A 20901-nucleotide genomic window follows, 5' to 3' on the forward strand; every position below is an offset into this window, starting at 1 on the left:
ATAGAAAAAAAATCCTAAAATTTCTATGGAACCACAAAAGACTCCAAACAGCCACAGGAATCTTGAGAAAGAACAAAGCTGGAAGCATCACACTTCCTAACTTCAAACTATATTACCAAGCTATAATAATCAAATTTGTATGGTATTGGCATACAAATAAACACATATTCCAATGGAATAGGATAAAGAACCCAGAAATAAACACATCCATATATGGTCTATTAATTTTCCTCAAAGGCACCAAGAATATTACAGTGGGGAAAGGACAGTCTCTTCAATAAACGGTGCTGGGAAAACTGGATATTCACATGCAAATGAGTAAAACTGGGCCTCTATCTTATACCATACATACAAATCAACTCAAAATGGACTAATGAACATAAACCTGAAATTATAAAACTCCTAGAAGAAAACAGTGGGGGTAAGTTCCTTCACACTGGTCCTGCAGTATTTTAGATCTGACACCAAAACAAAGGCAACAAAAGTAAAACTACATCAAAGAAGCTTGTGCACAGCAAAGGAAACCATCAACAAAATGAAAGGGCAACTTATGGAATGAGAGAAAATATCTGCAAACCAGCAATCTATTAAGAGGTTAATATCCACAATATACAAGGAACTCCTACAACTCACTAGCAAAAAAACAAATAACCCAATTAAAAAATGGGCAGAGGATCTGAATAGACATTTCTTCAAAGAAGACATCTAAGTAGCTAACAAACACATGAAAAGATGCTCAACATCACTAATCAGGGAAACGCAAATCAAAACCACAATGGGATACCACTTCATACCTGTTATCCATTATCAAAAAAGAGATTTGTTAAATGCTGGTGAAGATATAGGTAACAGGGAACTTTGTACACTGTTGGTGGGAATGTAAACTGGTATAGCCACTATGGAAAAATAACATGGAAGTTCCTCAAAATATTAAAAGCAGAACTACTATATGATCTAGCAACCCCACTTCATGGTATGAAGGAAATGAAATCAGTAGCTTGAAGAGATACTTGCACTCCAATGTTCATTGCAGCATTACTTACAACAGCCAAGACACTGTAACATGGAAACTAAGTGTCCATCAACAGATGAATAAATAAATAAATTGTGGTATATATACAATGGAATATTTTTCAGCCCTAAAAAATAAGGCAAGCTTCCCATTTGCAACAACTTGGATGGACCTGGAGGGCATTATGCCAATTGAAATAAGTGGAAAACAGAAACAGTAGAATGGTCATTGCCAAGGGCTAGGGGATGGAAAAATGGGAAGAGGCTGCTTATAAGGTATAAACTTTCAGGAGGAATAAGGTCTGAGGATCTAATATACAACATGGTGAGCAGAGTTCATATTGTATTGAAGGGGCGCCTGGGTGGCTGTCAGTTGAGCTAGACGTCTAACTCTTGATTTCCAATCAGATCATGCTCTCAGAGTCGGGAGATCTGAGTCCACCTCAGGCTCTGCTCTCAGCAGGGAGTCTACTTGAGGATTCTCACTCCCTTCTCCTTCTGCCCCTCGCCTGCACGCACTCTCTCTAATAAAATCTTTTTTAAAAATACTGTATTTGACCTTTTACGAAGATGGCGCCGAAGGCTAAGAAGGAAGCCCCTGCCCCTCCCAAAGCCGAAGCCAAAGCAAAGGCTTTGAAGGCCAAGAAAGCGGTGCTGAAAGGCGTCCACAGTCACAAAAAAAAGAAAATCCGCATGTCACCTACGTTCCGACGACCCAAGACACTGCGTCTGCGGAGACAGCCCAAATATCCTCGAAAGAGCGCCCCCAGGAGAAACAAGCTTGATCACTATGCCATCATCAAGTTCCCCCTGACCACTGAGTCAGCCATGAAAAAAATAGAAGACAACAACACACTTGTGCTCATTGTGGATGTCAAGGCCAATAAGCACCAGATCAAACAGGCTGTGAAGAAGCTCTACGACATTGACGTGGCCAAGGTCAACACCTTGATCAGGCCTGATGGAGAGAAGAAGGCATATGTTCGACTGGCTCCTGACTATGATGCTTTGGATGTTGCCAACAAAATTGGAATCATCTAAACTGAGTCCAGCTGGCTAAATCTAAATTAAATTTTTTTCACCAAAAAAAAAATAAAATAAAATAAAATACTGTATTTGATAACTGAAATTTGCTAAAAAAGTAGAACTTAAAAGAGTTCTCAAACACAAAAAAGTAAATAGGTAAGGTGAAGGATGTGTTAATCAAGTTGATGGTGGGAATACTTTTCATGATGTATACATTTATCAAATTGTCACACTGTACACTTTCAATATATTACAAGTATTTGTCATTTATAACTCAACAAAGCTGAACAGCAACTAAAAATCTACTCCATACAATCTTGTCCATTATTGACAAGAAGGCTATTATCAGTCTATTATTTGCTTCTAGGTAATATGTCTTTCTCACTGGTTGCTTTTAGAATTGCACACATATTCCCAAGGATATGTCTAGATGTAGGAATACTTTTATTACTCTGCTTTGGACTTACTCTGTCTTTGATCAATTCAGGGAAATTCTCAGCTATTTCTTTGAATGTGGACCCTCATCCTGTCTCTTCCTCTGGGACTCAAACAAGGCTCCTACTAGACGTTTCATTCTGTCCTCCAAGTCCCTCAACCTCTCATATTTCCACCTCTATCACTGCACTACATTCTGGTAATTTCATCACTTTAGGTAGGCCCAATCTGCTGTTAATCATCCCTTGAGTTTGTTTTTCTAATGACTTTTTTCATTTCTAGGCATTTTATTTGATTCTCTACAATTACCTCTTGGCCCTTTTGATATGCTCCTGTTCTGTCTTTGAGGCTTTTATTCATTCTTTTCTCTCTTGTGTTATTTTGAAATATACTTTAAAATCACAAATTATTCTTTTGCTCATGTATTTGGCTTGCTAATTTTCCTGTCTGTTGTGTCTGCTGGTTTTCCCTCAGTGGCACACTTACTTTTTATTGTGAGCTCAATTTATTGTGAGCTCAAAAGCGTGGGCCTGCACAAGTCATGGCTAGTGGAAGTATCCCTACAGTGAAGCTTCTGTCAAGTCTTTTAAAGATTTTATATGCAGTTTGTAGTGCTCTTTTAAGAGTCCTAGCTTTGTGTAGGAGCCTCTATACCCATTTAGACATTGAAACATCAGTCCTTAGGATTTATATCTGATCCATGGCATCAGTGCAAGCCTTTCTCAAGTTTTAAAATCCCATCCCCCCTCCCCCCGGGATATTTCCTCTTTCTACGCTCTTAGATCTTTCTTAACTAAACACACCCTCAAATCATTTAATATTTACTAAACTGATAATGCCTACAGGCACATTTAGTGTATGACATCCACAATAGAACAAAGTTATCCAAAAACTGCTGCTTAGTCTAATTTGGATACTGAACATCTTTTATATAAATCCTCAATTTGTTCTAGCAACCACATCATATTATGCTGCATACATACAAGGCTCCATTCACTTAAAATCCATGGTTCCTTGACATAGGAACTAATGCCAAAACAATTTCTGACATCTAAAAATGCTTCACATTTATCCTGCATGAATTTTGTTTTTTACATTTTACACACAAAGGTGAAGTCAGTACTATACAGAAATTTGGAAACCTTAAAAACAAACAAACAAACACCTAGCTTTCTAAGAGGGGTAAGACTGTTCCTGTGTGTGATAGACCCTATTATTTCTGCCTGTCCAGCAATCCATACAGAACCCTTATTCTAAAAGAAAATTTAGCGACTGCCTTCGGCTCGGGTCATGTCCTGGAGTCCCGGGATCGAGTCCTATGTCGGACTCCCTGCTCAGCGGGGAGTCTGCTTCTCCCTCTGACCCTCTTCCCTCTCGTGCTCTCTAGCTCTCTTTCTCTCTCTCAAATAAATAAATAAAATCTTTAAAAAAAAAAAAGAAAAAAGAAAATTTATTCCATTGGGGCGCCTGGGTGCTCAGTTGGTTAAGTGTCTGCCTTTGGCTCAGGTCATGATTCCAGGGTCCTGGGATTGAGCCCCATTGGGCTCTCCACTCAGCAGGGAGCCTGCTTCTCCTTCTCCCTCTGCCTACCTCTCTGCCTACTTGTGCTCTCTGTTGAATAAATAAATAAAATCTTTTAAAAAAATTTATTCCATGTAATTCAGATGGGGATTATCCTGCCCAACCACAGGCAAGAGCTCCTGATCCCATGCCCCAGCTACAAGGGACTGGTTTGGAAATGGGATTTACTCCAAGCCAGAAAAGTAAGAGCCGTCTCTAGGAATTTTGTTGGCAATTTCAAAATAAGGCCTCTTTCCCTTCCTGAGATTTTAAACACTAAATATGCCATCCATGTAAATCTAAGATGCTGCAACTATATGGACAGATAATGTATCTGGGAATGAAACTGAAAGAGAAAACTGGAGCTAAGAGATTAGAAGAGAAAGACCAAGTTTTGATGATATAATTTAAGCCACTGGATATAACTGTGAAATTCCTAGTTACACAAACGGTATTATTCCATTGATTTTCTCTAACTGGGTTCAGCTGCTTTTCTGTATTGCCAGCAAGGCACATAATACAATGTAGTAAGCTTAACTTACTACAGTTATCAAAGAGTTCCCATATTCCACCAAAAAACCCACCATCTCTTTTGTAGCGCTCATATCAAATTCTGTCACAGTAGCTGCTACTTGGGGGAAAAAATTGGTTATTTTGTAAAGGTTATAAGGCTAGATGCTTTTTTAAATAGATTCATGGTAAACCCTAAAACCATATCTGTAGAAGCAGAATAATCATCAACTACTTTCTTCTGTTTTAAGTCAAAAGAGGTCTCCTGCATCCTAGGGCAAACAAAAGTTCCACTTGACTGGAATGCTCTGCCATCACTATTCTGTTTCTCTTCTTCCTTTCACTTTCCAAATTTCCAACTTTAAAAAAGCAATCTATTTCCCCTAAAATCTGGCTTCTAAACACTAAGTGTAATGATGATTTTACAGTCCTCAATCTACATAATACCTGATCCAAGCAATTCACTTCATGAATCCCCTCTGTTTCACCTTCTCTCCTAAGGCAGAGGTAAGAATGGAGAGGGAGTAGGAATACCTCACAGGAAGTGTTCCAGAGAACATCTGCGGAATGCTGGCAGGAAGTGTTCCAATTACAAGTGCACGATTGCTTTGTTCAAGAATATTTAATCTTCTGTCCTTTGGCACGGAAGAAAAGTTCCAAGTAAACAACTAAAAACAACCAATTTCTCAACAGAAGTATTGTAAGACTCGGATGCCTGGGTGGCTCAGTCGTTAAGCGTCTGCCTTCGGCTCAGGTCATGATCCCAGGGTCCTGGGATCGAGCCCCGCATCGGGCTCCCTGCTCGGCGGGAAGCCTGCTTCTCCCTCTCCCACTTCCCCCTGCTTGTGTTCCCTCTCTCGCTGTCTCTCTCTCTGTCAAATAAATAAAATCTTAAAAAAAAAAATTATAAGACTTATTAGCTATACTTAGCTTTCCTTTCATAATCCATATTAATGTGGGAGAAGACTAATAATAGAATACAAACCCGAGGAAACAGGTTAAGAAGGTTAAGGAAACATTATAAAGATATTAAATTGAGTCTAAATACAATATTCCTAAATAAATTTCAACATTCCCCACTAAGAACAATAAATATCTTGCAAATTAAGAGAAAAGCAAGCCAGAAAGAAAACTGTACAAGATGCTAGTGAATGAACTAAGAAGATCCAAACTCTGAAAAATTACCATTTAGACAATATCCTGGTTTTCTTTAAAATATAAATCAATTAAAATATAATCAATGTTGACTTTCAAGAGTGTATTAATTTATTGCTTTTGGTCATTCATGTCTACTTGCAAGAAAGAGGGCACATTCTTAGTAAGATAATAGAATGGGAAAAATCCATATAAAGCGTTAGTTTTGAGCCTCAAGGCTATTGAGAAAAGTAAAAAACTAACTAATGCAGTCATATTTATGGAAAACTAGCTGATTTTATTATTATTATCAATACCAAACAAGTCTTTAAAGTCAGTTAAAATTTATTTAATTAAGCATAAAGTAACTTTCACATTTGTCTACAACCATAGTAAATACAGTTCTGGGCAAAAAGACACAGCCTTTGGAGTTTAAAACATCCCCAACTGCAAGATTACATATAAAACTCCCATTATTGTTTATGTGATAGTGGATTTGTTAATCAAATTAAAATAATTATACTATCTAGAATAAAATAAAATGGAAATAATTTACTCATAAGTTTCATATTTAAATCATCTTTATTTACAAAATACTATCCTGAGAATTATAATTCCATTAAGCTTCAATTTGAGCAAAAGTGTAATTACTTAAGTAACAGCAGTTACTTAAACTGAAAATGAGACAGAAGTCAAAATTATTTTTGAAGAGAGATCAAAAATATTATCAAGTTTCTTGTTGTGGTTCTGGATGCTCAGTAGTAGGCTCATTTGAAGGTGGAATCAACCCTGATGGGAACTCACTTCTACCCTCAGGATGTGGGGGTGGGGGAAAAAATCCAGCTCTTGGGGGGAAGTAATGAGGAAAACCTCTCGGTGCATAGACATTTCTCACTGTTCAAAGAGATTGGTAAAAGACATTTTTTAACTTTAAGTACCTGTACTGCAATTCTAATAAATGATTAGCTTATAACTTACAATACCTATCTTTACATTCAAAAATTGACACTCAAATAATTATTTGATCTAACAAATGAATTTTTACAACATTGAGAAAAAACATACTCTCTTCAGCTGCACACAATTAAAGGGAACATCATTAATTTTAGGACACAATTTTCATCCTATGAAAACCTAACATCTGAACACTTTTTAAAAAGAATTATTTCAAAATACATAATAAAACTTTCTTAAAAGTTTTCATGTCATATAATTTTCACCAGACTTAAAATTCTGATCAGTAATTCCCAATTCTAATTTTATATTATCCTAAAACATTTAGTTATATTAAGGACTATCTTGAAATTCCCCAAAATTCATTTTATTTCACCTTAAATAGAGGAGAAATGAGGGAAGAAATACCACATCAGGCATATACTAGCCTTTCTCCTAGTGTTTGGTTAACTATGTATTTATTCTACAGAAACATACAGTTCTAAAGTTCTAAAGTTCTATCTATAGATATAAAAGCAGAAAACTCTTTTTTTCTTATGTGAGGCTATGAAAGAATTTCAATAAATTCAACAACTGGTCCAAACATGATAAAAATATTTTAGGTTCTAAATAAGTAGGACTACATAGGAACTACTTACGAAAAAAAAACTTGTAAAAATACTTCAGCCAGTAATTTTAATGCTAAAATATAGGCAGTAATTATTTTTACTAACTGATGCAGTAACCAGTTTCTAATCAAATAAGATATAAATAATTTTGGTCTTAATGTAAGACTGCTGCAAAAAGCCAATGATTTTCCTGATTACCGAAATACAGAAATAATTCCGTATCATTGGGAAGAATCATGTGGAAGCCTCATTACAGTCTACTAATGGCTGGCTGCCTTCCCAATTTGGAAGAGTAATGGTATACTCACAAGTGAGAAAAACTTACTATATGAATAGGAAGTAGAATTATATCTTTGATTTACTCTACAGAACACATACTAAGTTTAAAAAAACAAAAACAAAAAACATACTTGCAAATGGAGGATGTGGTGGGCCAGGGAAATCCCTTGGTGGAAAATAATCTCGGGGAGCTCCATACATGCTTCCTGGAGGAGGTGGAGGAAAAGGAGGACCTCTTCTCATGAATGGGCCCCTTGTATCCATTGGAAACAATGGAGCCCTGATTGGAATAAGAGGTGGAGGAATGAAGCCAGGGCCCGTTGCTTCACTTTCGGCGGGGAAAGATGAATCAGGCACATTTAAATTCTGTAACAAATTGACATAAAGTGGTCACTAAAACAACAGCAAAATTTGCAATAATCTTCCTAAAAATCTTAGGTTTAGAAGAAAGCACCTAGGCAGAAAGCAGTCTATGATAGTCTTAATAGTCTCCTGAGAAAGATTCCATTTTCTACATCAGACAGAGTTTTGCAATCACAAATATTAACTCAAAAGAAAACAGCTTTAACCAAAACAGAGTAATACTCTGGCTAAAGATAAAACACAAGAATAGTCCAAGAGTACCAAAACATACATATTTTTATCAAGCATGTACTGAAAACAATATGTTTATGTTTATATTTTCAACATACATAAAATAAAGTGACTAAAAGCAAAAACTGTAAACATAGTAACAAAAATATACTTTAAAACATTCAAATAAAAATTCAAGGGGGAAAATCCAAATTCTTGTTTAACTTTAGTAAACGAACTCAAGCCTCTAGTCTATAAGTTGTACTTTATCATAGTGTACAATCCAGAAAAGAAACAGCTATAAGGCATACAGGAAGTATATATCTTTGTCAAAATGGGAGGAGCAGCTTTATTTCAAGAACTAGATTGCTAGCTAAATTTCTCTTCTAGTAAACCAAGAGAATGGAAAGTTCCTGAAGGCATGGATAAAATTCCACTTTCAATACTTACACCAAGGTCGTCTTTTTTATCATTTCTACTGGATTCCATTTCTGAAGACATTGGACCATCTAAACATAAAAGTTAAACCATGAAAAATACATGACTGATCACTCTATTCCTAGAATATCTCCCGATCACAAAGGATTGTTGTTATTTCCCCATTCCCCGTTAGCATATAAACCAGCCTGATACCAGCATCCTGCATTGTGGCCACAAGAAAGCTTTAGGTCACTGGAAATTCTGGCACACTCAAAGTTCTGCAAAGGCATGTGGCAATGATTTCCGTGGCTTGGTCCTAGGCAACCCTGCTAAAGAGCATCATTAGGAGACTTCTGGAAGGCGGCACCCCTCACCCTTTTCCTTCTTCCCTTCCTTTCTTTTCGCCCTCCCACCCTTCTTCCCTCCTCCTCCTTCCACCCTACTTTCCTAATTCCTCCATCAGGTAACATATACTAGCATTTGAATTTAGCTGTTGTTCAAAATAAATGTTCCTGGACTTTGTTACCACCAAGAACTGCTCAGTCCATGAGAAGGTAAATTCAAACAACCCTCTCTCTGACCACAACTACCTATCCTTGCCTAGCCTTCTCATTTAGTTATTCTCACTACACCTGTTCTTGTCACTGAAGCTTCCAGTCTCTCTCTTCATCTTCTTCAGTTTCCTCTTTTCTTCATGTCCTCCCCCAGTTAACTGACTTCAAAGTCCGTCACTGCAACCAGTCATCGATGTCCTTACCCAACTGGCCATATTTCTACATGTGCTTGACAACATTCTAGCCCTATATTAATCCAACTCTCCACTTCCACTCTGCCTATTCCTGAACCACTCAGCACTTCTGCAGGTAAAACAAATCACAGATTTGTATAGACAGGGTCCACTCCAAGCTGATGGATTTCCAGCCATACTTGCAGCAGCTCAATGACTAACCGTTCTGCATCTTCCAAACCACATTTCTCCTCAGGAATTTTAAAGCTCCATTCTCTTCAAACCTACTACACCAGTCACTTAGAAACCTCCCTTAACTTTTTTGGGCGCCTGGGTGGCTCAGTTGGTTAAGCGACTGCCTTCGGCTCAGGTCATGATCCTGGAGTCCCTGGATCGAGTCCCGCATCGGGCTCCCTGCTCGGCAGGGAGTCTGCTTCTCCCTCTGACCCTCCCCCATCTCATGTGCTTTCTCTCTCTCTCATTCTCTCTCTCAAATAAAATAATCTTAAAAAAAAAAAAGAAAAAGAAACCTCCCTTAACTTTTTGTAATCAAGCAAACAAATGTATCAACTATATTCCTCTGATCTTTCCTCCTATTATCATGGAAAAGGATCCTTCTAGACGATCTATGATCCTGGTTCTGTGCTCTGAATCCCTCCCCTGTAGCTTCCTAAGAAATCTTCCTCTTTCTGTTGCCTCCCTCCTCCCTTTCTGCTAGACCCATTCTATTAGCAAGTCTCTCCCAACTACTATTTAAAAATGATACAGAAAAAGAAAATTTCCCTACAGCTACCCCTCTCTTCTGTAACCAATAATTGTTCTCTATATACTGTTCGGAATTCCTCTCATTTTGTCCTCGTTTTACTGCAATTGATTTGCAACATCTACCACTCTATCAAAATTATTTTCCCCAACATCAAAAAAGTATCAGGAATGCTGAGCTCCTATTCACCACTGAAATACAGCAACTACCGTAATGCCTGTCATATGGTAAACACTATGAGTCCTTATTTTACATTATTTCTCACCGTTGTTGACCACTCTTTCCCTCTTTAAATCCTCTCAGCCTTCAATTCTTGTGATGGTACCCTTCTCTATCTTTCCTTATGCTAGCTGCTCCTTCTCAGTCTCTTTGGTGGGCTCCACTACCTCTGACCATCCTTAAATGATGGTCTCCACGGAGTTCCACCTTGGCCCTATTCTCCTTTCATTCTCTCTTTGAGAAATGCCATCCACTCCTACAGCTTTAATTTGGTGTATACTAACTAATGACTTCCAGATGTGTAATTCAGATCTAGTTATTTCCCTTACTAGGACTTCGAAGTCTGAACTGCCTCTCTGAATATTCATGCAGGTGTATCACAGGTGATGCTAATTTTGCAAGTTCACAACGTAACTTATAATCTTTCCTGTCAAGTTTGCTGCTGCTCCTTGCTCTTTGTCTCAGAACGATGAATGGCCCAGATGCCACAGCCGGGAACCTAGGCATCAGCCAAGACTCCTTCCCCCACACTCCCACATGCTTTCAAATTCTAAATCCTCCCAATTCTCTTTTCTCTATGTTCGCTCACATCTCTGGATCATCCCCTCTGCTAAATCACCACCCTCACTCATGTAGATTCCTGATACAGACTCCTAAGAAGTTACCCTGCCTCCAATCTTAACTGCTCCCTACAATCTATTCACCATAATGCAACCACACTAATTCCTCTAAAATGCAGATCTGATTATATCATTTCTCTAATGTGTTCCCATTACCCTGTAAATAAGGTCCAAGTTTTGAACAGGTTTGCAAGGCCCTGAGAACTCTATGCACTGCTTAAACTCTTCACTACTTGTTTCAATATTCCCTGACTCACACTCATGTGGCAGCTATAATTTATTAGGACTTCTTACATCTTAATCTTTAAAGATGCTATTCTCTTCTCCTAGAACATTATTCCTCCCATCATTTTAGTCCAGCCAATTCTGGACCTTTAAATCTCAGCTTATACATGCTCTAGGAAAATTCTGACTACCCCACACTCAAAACCCCAATACCTCATCTTGGTAAGTGCCCCATATGGTTCCATAACATTTTGTACTCATTACTTTTGTCACTATGTAGTACAACTGCATATAGGTCTTTATTAGACCTCAAGTTATAAGGAATGCTGAGCTCCTATTCACCACTGAAATACAGCAACTACCATAATGCCTGTCATATGGTAAGCTTTCTATAGACATTTAGTGCATCAACTGATAGATCCACTACCCTCTCAATTTCAATAATGAATATTGATCAAGACCACAGCTCTGGAGTCAGACAAGCATGGGTTCAAGTCCTGCCTCTGATACTTCCTACCTGAGATACTGAGCACCTTTTTGAGCCTTGATTTCTTCATCTATAAAATGAGGATAATAGTGTCTATTTCATAAGTTCATTGTGAAGATTAAATAATTCACTTTCATTCAATAAATGTTTATAAGCACTAGAGCTAGTCAATGTGTTTTAACCAGATCTCTGACCATTCTCCTCCATGTAACACATACTGACAAACCAATAAAAATGTATTACATTTATACAGAACTTTTCTGTTTACAAAATACTTCAGCACACATTAATTCATTTAACCCTCGTAAGACTTTGTCAAGTGATTAATATCTCAGCTTTACAGCCATTATTCATCAATGACTTGTGTTGTCTCTTTTGTTTTTACTTAATGCTGTTCATCATCATTGGCACAGACCCTCATCTCTCAACCAATTTTTCAAATTCCCTCAAAAGTAGCTCAAATGCCACTTCCTTCATGGAGTTTTCCCTGACCCTTCAACTAGATGACAGTTCGTTCTGTGAACACAGTATATTTTCTAATGGAACTTAACTATTCTGATCAGTATTAATTAAAAATATATATTTTTCTCCACATTTAATTATTAACTTCTTACAGGCAGAAACTATACCTTATGATAATTATATTCTCTGCCATGTCATGGAGGGCATCTTCTAAACAGCAGACACTTAAAAATTATCTAATTAATTGGAATTGTTCAATAACAACAAAAAAGGATATGTAAAAAATTTTAAATAGCATTAGTTTAAAAACAGATATTCAATCATATATATACTTTCACTACATTAAGCTTGAATTAATGGGGGGAAACAATTTCAAAATCCAAAGGTTAGAACTTAATTATAACTAATTATAATTAATCCAGGCCATAGATCTCCTTCTTTGATTATTCAAAAAAAATTGATTTTCTAAAATAATAAATATTTCAACCAGATAATGTCCACCCCCCCTGCAAATATATACCCTGTCCTGAAGAAACAGTTTACCAATAAATTTATTTTAAGTTTCTACTTACTTTTAATCTTTTTAATGTTATACACTTCTGAATGATACACTGGATATATATATTTTCCAACTTCAGTGGGTTGTTGTGAGGTGGTTTGAGGAAAAGAGTGCCTGATAGATAGTAGGTTGCTCAATAAATGTTAGTTAAATCTATCTGAGTATGTAATGTTTAAATAAGGTACTTGGTTAAAGCAGCAACAAAGCATGCACCCAAATTATTTTTCTGGTGGATTTTCATTATGTCCATTCACACTAGCTTAACTTCCTGATTACTAAATAGGATATATGTAAGTGGGCTGGAAAAATTTTAAAAAATTAATCATGGAACAGAGTAAAATCTGCCATCACAGCTAAATATAGTAAACCCATTACAATAATGCCCACATCAACCATTAACACGTATGAACATGCCACAGATACTTACAATATAACAAGAAACATAAAACTAGAAAGTTTTCAGGAAAGATTTTGGCATTAAGAGCTACCAGAGATATCAGCTATTAGTCCTTTTTTCAGCTTCCAGTTCTTTAGTGTGCCACCATTATTAAAAAACATATACATACACAAAGTATTTCTTACCCACTTTATCCAAAGACGGCATATTAAAATTTCTGAGTTCTGCTGGCCCGGATAGTCTGCCAGAATTAGAATAAAATCGGTCTTGCCTTTGTGGAGGAAAAGCTGGATCAGGATATGCTTGGCCTAGAAAACAAGTGTGTAAAATATTTTCATTAGTATAAAAATAAATCACCTTTGGGGCGCCTGGGTGGCTCAGTCGTTAGGCGTCTGCCTCCAGCTCAGGTCATGATCCCAGGGTCCTGGGATCAAGCCCCACATCAGGCTCCCTGCTCAGCGGGAGACCTGCTTCTCCCTCTCCCACTCCCCCTGCTTGTGTTCCCTCTCTCGCTGTGTCTCTCTCTGCCAGATAAATAAATAGAAGCTTTAAAAAATAAATAAATAAATAAATAAATCACGTTTATTTAAGTTTAATATATTGAACATAGACATTTCTCTTGCTTCCTAAAAAACTGACCCATATTCTTGGTAGACAATAGTAAATAATTTGAGGAAAACTATTTATTTACTAAAGACAATAACTTTTGTAGTAAACACAAGTATAACATGCTACTCTGGATTTGGAATTTTCCAATTCAATGAAGGAAGTAAATACATCAACCTATCAAAACCAATATTGAGAAAACAGCTCCTAGCAAAGAAAGAAAAAAAGGAGTATGCTGTAAGCGTATCAGGAAATATAGCAGACCAAACAAGGATAAAAGAAATAGTCACCAAAGCAGATACCATTCAGAGGTCATCAAGGATCAAATTTTCAGTAACATCAATATTTTGGAATTTAGCACACCTCCAAAACTTAAGGGGAAGAACTCTCACTCAACAGATGAACAGAAGGGTCACAATGCGCAGATTAACGACACCTGGACAGACACAAATCCAGGCACAGACTCTGACTCGGGTGCTTCCACAGCCACCCTTCGTTTTCCCCAGAGGTCACTTATGATGACAAAATTGTCATTCCTGGGTCCTTGTAGAACTCATCATTCTTGAAAAAATACAGGTGGTCTATCTCATCTTTGACAGGTGATGGCAGATTTTGACAGATTAGGTATGCATATGCCCAAATCCAAAAATAAGAGGAAAGTCAAAGGGGGTGAACTATGACTCTTTCTTACCCATACAGATATGGAAAAACAGCTGCAAACCACCTTCCATGACTGTCCTAAGCAGTGGTTCATAAGGTGAACTCCACACAATGTTGGATAGGTCATTCCTCATCTGACTCTGCCACATGGGACCGTACTGACACACCTCTCCCACACAAAGCCAAGGAAACCACTCAGCATCAACCAGAGTTAATGGAGAGAATTATATTTAATGAGCTCCCAAGGGCCAAGGGATGTGAATCGGGAGAGAAAAATCTGGATGGACAGTTTCAGGCTCATTTCCTCCCTCTTTCAGAATCTTAGCAAAAAGCTGTCTCAATGGGTCTGAATTATTAGCCCAATGAAAGAAAAGGCCAATACCAACCACTGAGATCTAAACTAAGTTTTCCCTTTCTACTTCAAACATGGGATTAATTAAATGGCAGAGCTGGGCAAGGGGATAAAATGGGGAAGCCTGAAAACTTCCAACTCTTCTTAATCAAGTCTCAAGATACCATACTATATCATTATTTTGCTTCTAAAATACATCCACACAGTATCAGCAACCTCAGAAATACAAAATTAAAAAAAAAATACAAAATTTTGCTACAAGCTTGCTATTTTATAAATCATATACCCATAGTGCTCTCCAATGGCCAAAATAATTTATTCTTCAAGTCTACCAGGGCCTGTTGTATACATGACACTACTGATATAAAGTTGGTTTTGATATAGTCCACACTTTTATAGTCTATGGTGACAGAATTAAATACAATGTGACCAATGCCTTAATAAAGACTTACACAAATTATGAGTGGTGGCCTACTGAATTCTAATTGGAGGAATCAGAAATGGTGGTGTTATGGAGGACGTAAAGCTTGCCCTGAGAGAAAAGGAAGGATGAACAAGTAAACAAGGGTATTCTGGTCAAACTCAGATACACATATACACGCAATGTAATAATATAAAGTGATGTGGAAGGCATATGACCAATGAGACTGAAATATAGAAAATAAAGAAAAATGGTTCCTTGCTTGCTTTAATACCTTTGTTTTCTACCACCCTTATAAGAGAAGAAATGATTAAAAAGAAAGAATGGGAGAAGGAAAAAGATCAGGAAAAAAATGAATAAAGGCTGCAAATAAGTATACACAACATTCTGAGGTAGTTTCATAAACTAAGAATTAGAATAAAATCCAAGATGCCTGGGTTAAACAAAAATGTTGTTTATCTATTTTCATTCCATAATAAAACTTGGACTGTAATAGCTCCCCGAGTACTTCTTTTAATATTGGATTCTATCACATAACAGAAACAAAGAGAATTATAAAGATGGATAAAGAAATAGAATTTTTTTAGGTTTAATACTGGCTAGTAATAAAGTACAATAAACATCTTCATTCACAACATGATGAAATAGTTTATTCTAATAATTAAGGAATTTAAATGAAATGAAAAAGCAAAACTTCTAGAAAGTAGATGAAAGCAGCATTGATATGGATAGGTTAGGAGTCTGGAATAAAGAGACCAATGGTATAGAGAGAATGTCTAAGAAACAGATGTATGTAAATATGGACACTTAATTTAAGATAAAGTGGTATTTCAAACTGATGAACCAATATATTGTATCAAAATAACTGTCTATTCAATGAAAAAAAAAAACTCCTCACACTAAACACTAAAACAGAAATAAAATATAGATCTAAAACTTAAAACAAAATTTTAAGTTTTTAGAAGAAAACAGAGTATCATTTTGATCTAGGAACAGGTCTTAAACAAAACAAAAATTCTATAAAAAAAAAACATAGATTAACTTACCTATAATAAAATTTGAAACTTATATATAACAATAACATACATAATAACAAACCGAGAAAATATCTGCAAAAGACAAGATTAACATCCAAAATATACTAAGAATTCCTACTGGGGCTCCTGGGTGGCACATTCAGTTGAGCATCTGACTCTTGGTTTTGGCTCAGGTCGTGATCTCAGGGTTGTGAGATCAAGCCTCACACCGGGCTCCACATTCAGCGAGGAGTCTGCTTACCCCTCTCCCTCCCCCTCTGCCCCTCACGCCACATTCTCTCTCTCTCTCTCTCTTCCTCTAATAAATAAATAAATAAAATCTTAAGAAAAAAAATTCCTATTAAGCAAGAAATAAAATGGGTCAGGCAATTTACAGTAAATACAGATAATACAAATTACCAATAAACATGAAAAGATACTCAAGCTCACTAATCAAAGAACTATATATAAAAATAAGATTAAAATTTTAACTCTTATCACTGGAGATATTCAAAAAAGTTTTACATCAAGTACTGGAGAAATAACTACTCGCAAATATTTCATGCACAGCCACTCTCTTGAGGACAACGTGGCAGTATCTATTAAAGTAAAAAATATGCTTATCCTATTACTCAGCAATTTCATTTCTTGGACTCATCTCTAAAGAACATGTATGCAAGGGGTATTAACTACAGCACTGTTAGTAATAGTGAAACACTGGAAATACCCTAAATGCTCATCAAAGGACAGTGGATAAATATACTGTGGTATATTTATATACAGAATTACTATATAGCAATTAAGGTAATAAACTTTATATTAAAATGGAAAGAACTCAAGAACATATGCTGATTAAAAAACTTGATAAAAAAGAAAAATAATATATACAAATTTTTATTCATATATGGATCTAAGTTTACACACACTGAACTCATGAGTAGTCACCTTTGTGAAAGAAAGCTCCTAACAGCCCCAGGAAAGGAAATAGAATAAACTTCAACTAATACATATATAGTGTGCTATTTTTCCTTTCTTTTTTCATTTTAAGATTTTTATTTATTTGCCAGTGAGAGAGAGAGAGGGCGCTCACAAGCAGGGGGGAGCAGCAAGCAGAGGGAGAAGCAACTCCCTGCTGAGCAAGGAGTCCAATTCGAGACTAAATCCCAGGACCCTGAGATCATAACCTGAGCCAAAGACAGACACTTAACCAACTGAGCCACCCAGGCATCCCTTTTTTTTTTCTTTTTATGTTTTATTTACACATTCTCTCACACACATACACACACACACACACACGCGCGCGCGCGCGCGCGCGCAAGCACACCCAAAGCAAGTATTAACATGTAAATTCTGGGACGAAATAGATAAGATTTTACTACGTTATCTTTGTTTTTGTTTCTTCTGTAAAATGGGAATAATATTCCTAAGAGTGTTAGAATGATTAATAAAAAGCACTTAACATAATAACTGGCACAATGTAAACACCCCAAAGTAACTGAAGAATAAATTAAACTTTTAGTTTATAAACCATAATAAAATATAATACTGACTGGTCTCATTCAAATTTATCTAGATCCTTGCTGAACCATCTGTCTAGTTGTTCTACCAACTGTTCAAAGAGGTGCCGAAGTCTTCAACTACAGCTGCATTTATGTTTCTCCTTTTAGTTCTATCACTTTCTGCTTCACATACTTTGTAGCTCTGTGGCTTGCTGTACACACATTTAGGTTTGCTATGTCTTCTTGATCTCTCTTATCATTATTTTCTTTGCTTTAAGTTTACTTTATCCCATAGTAATATCAGCCACTCCTGCTTTCTTTTGATTAATGTTTGCACAGTGTATCTTCTTCCATCCGTTCACTTTCAACCTATCTACCTACACTATGATATTTGAATGACTTCTGTAAAAATAGTAGAGTCAGGTTGGTTTTGTAATCCATTCTGCCAATCTGTTTTTTAACTATTGATATTAGACAATTTACATTTAATGTAATTAATAATTACTGATGTAATTATTAATAATGGAATTAATAAAAATATTAGGGTTCAAGTCTGCCATTTTTTTTGTTTTCTATTTGTCCCCTGTGTTTATTTTTCTTTTTTCTTTTTCCTGCTTTCCTATGGGTTACTTGGACAGTTTTCAGAATTCCATTTTGATTTATCTGATCTATAGTGTTTTTTTTTTTAATTTAAATATTTTTATTGGGGAGCTTAGGTGGCTTAGTAGGTTAAGCATCTGCCTTCGGCTCAGGTCATGGTCCCAGGGTCCTGGGACCGAGCCCCACATCGGGCTCCCTGCTCCGCGGGAAGCCTGCTTCTCCCTCTCCCACTCCCCCTGCTTGTGTTCCCTCTCTCGCTGTGTCTCTCTCTGTCAAATAAATTAATAAAATCTTCTAAAAATAAATAAAAAATTTTATTTATTTATTTGAGAGAGACAGAAATAGCGAGAGAGAGCACAAGTGGGAAGGAGGGGGAGAAGCAGACTCCCCACCGAGCAGGGAGCCCGATGCAGGACTCGATCCCAGGACCCTGGGATCATGACCTGAGCCAAAGGCAGACACTTAACCTACTGAGTCACCTAAGCGCCCTGATCTATAGTGTTTTTGAATATATCTCTTTAAATAGATTTTTTGGTGGCTGTTCTAAGCATTACATAATTTATCACAACTTACTGGTGCCAATATTCACCAATTCAAGTAAATTGTAGTTGACCTGAAACAAGAAATCTCCCAGTAAGTTCTTAAAAACAGAAAAAGGTGTGTTCATCAATTGAGTTTAGAAAAGACCGCTGTAAATAGTCTTTGGTTTTACTAACATTACATATTATGTTATTTGGGCTACCAACTAGATTGAAAATTATCTAGCAAATCTGAAACATTACTACCTGGCTACATTTTATATTATTTGGCTAAACAAATTACATAAATCACTTAGTTTGTCTCTCTCACTGTATAAAAGGACTGAGGTCCAAAGATGAAATAACTTTCAAAAATCACACAAAAAGATAAAAAAGTGAAGACTGGAAACCAGATTTTTTTTTTTTTTAAGTAATCTCTACAACCAACATGGGTCTTGAGCTCACAACCCCAAGATCAAGAGTCACACACACTACCACCTGAGCCAGCCAGGTGCTCCTTTTTTTTTTTAAGAAAAAATACAGATTTTTTCATTGCCAGTCTAAATGCTTTTTTACCTAAACCATTCCTGACCTACAATATGTAATCTAAGTTTTAAGTACATAGAAGAATGTTAGATGAACAGATGCATGGCACTGCACACTACTCAAATCAATTTTGTGTACAAACTGCACTGAAGCAGAATCAGTCTTATCCTAATGTGGTAGCCAAATCTGTATATTAACCTTTAATAATCACTAATACTTCACACAGAATTTTGAAAGAAAAGATAATTAAAACATGTATTGGTCTATAAGAAGACAAACTGCAGCTAAAAATAATGACAATAAAACATTAATTATAGTAATTGAAGAAAGTTTTTTTTTAACAAACCCTCAAAGCAATAAAAATGTCTGGAATAAAATACAAAGGAAAAAGACAAGGTATAGGATATTTTTTCTGACTATGTAAAGCAAGAAAGTTTTTCCCCCCTTCAAAGTATTTAACAGTGAAAAAACAAATGATTCCTTAGAATTACAGAATCATTTAAGATTACTTTTGCTTACTCATCTTAAGTCAATAAAAAATTTATGCCAAATATCTGAAATTTACAAAATATCCTTAACAGGACTAAGTTACAGAAAATCTCAGATAACTACAGAATCTATATTCCTCAGAAATGTAGTTATTTTAGTCGTCATCTTTTAACATGAGTGTTTTTTAATTAAAATATTTTAAAATTAAAGAAAAATCTTAAAGACACAGTTATTACTAGAAAGCAGGACACTTCATGAATCCTGATAATTCAACATAATAGAAAATGGGGGGTGTATCAATTTGGAGTATTGTAATCTGTTTTATGGAAATCCGTATTTTAGAGCTGAGAAACAGTGATGGGCGAAATGAAATGCTCAAGATTATATAAAAAGTTAATAGCAATAAGATAAAAACCTAGGTCTCCTCGTTCCTTATACCAATTAGCTAATTTTAACACAAAATAAAAGAACCAACCTGGAAACCTGTTCAGTGACTACTGAGAAAGGATAGCAATATACCAAGGGCAAATGTAGAATATTTTTGTAATTTTACTCTGGTGGGAACAGGGCTAATAACTAAGTGTATTTCTCAGCATTACTCCAATTCAAGCTAGAGTCTCCGGGGTCATTTAGCCCCACTCATCCAATAAAGTTTAGTAGTCCCTGAAATTCCTTGCTGTGCCTGTACAATTATCCTATTTCACTGAGATCAGAATTCACACAGGCAATCCCTGTGTTATCCTAAATAGATCAGGTACATTATTTGGAGACACTTTCTATAAAATGGATACATATCTCCCCTATGAAGACATTAATTAAGAAGCTCACAATTTTGAATTTTGAGTTAGACTTAGAAAATAACACAGATACCAGGTTCCATTTCCAGAATGGCAGAGCGAGCTCCTAATAGACTCATTCTCCCACATATAATAACTCCTAACAATTTACAAAAAAAAAAAGTACCTGAAGCATAGCTACTATAGAATAAAGTACAGAGATTCCTCAAAAAATTAAAAGTAGAACTGTCATATGATCTAGCAATTCCACTTCTGGGTATTTATCCAGAGGAAACAAAAACATGATCTCACAGAGATATCTGCACCTCCATGTTCACTACAGTGTTATTTACAATAGTCAAGATATGGAAACAATCTAAGAGCCATCAATAGATGAATGAATAAAGAAAATGTGCTATAGGGACACCTGGGTGGCTCAGTCATTAAGC

General features: G+C 36.2%; 1 protein-coding gene and 1 pseudogene across 2 annotated transcripts in view; one reads left to right on the top strand and one right to left on the bottom strand.

The window, feature by feature from the left end:
• The first annotated feature begins 1576 nt into the window (after window positions 1–1576).
• LOC114204378 (large ribosomal subunit protein uL23 pseudogene) lies at window positions 1577–2103 on the top strand (annotated as a pseudogene).
• Window positions 2104–5953: 3850 nt separating this feature from the next.
• The window catches only part of MIA2 (MIA SH3 domain ER export factor 2), a 66853-nt gene continuing 51905 nt past the window's right edge, over window positions 5954–20901 (bottom strand). For both annotated transcript variants that reach the window (XM_028097550.2, XM_028097544.2), the window contains 4 exons: window positions 13155–13277; window positions 8541–8599; window positions 7649–7883; window positions 5954–6570 (listed from right to left, as the gene is read on the bottom strand). In XM_028097550.2, the coding sequence (XP_027953351.1) occupies window positions 6404–6570; window positions 7649–7883; window positions 8541–8599; window positions 13155–13277 (584 nt within the window). In that variant the 3' untranslated portion in view covers window positions 5954–6403. The remainder of the gene's footprint in view (window positions 6571–7648; window positions 7884–8540; window positions 8600–13154; window positions 13278–20901) is intronic.

Source organism: Eumetopias jubatus, unplaced genomic scaffold (assembly GCF_037043125.1).
Source record: "Eumetopias jubatus isolate StellerSeaLion01/CBP00866 unplaced genomic scaffold, mEumJub1_p1.0 scaffold_7, whole genome shotgun sequence".
NCBI lineage: Eukaryota > Metazoa > Chordata > Mammalia > Carnivora > Otariidae > Eumetopias > Eumetopias jubatus.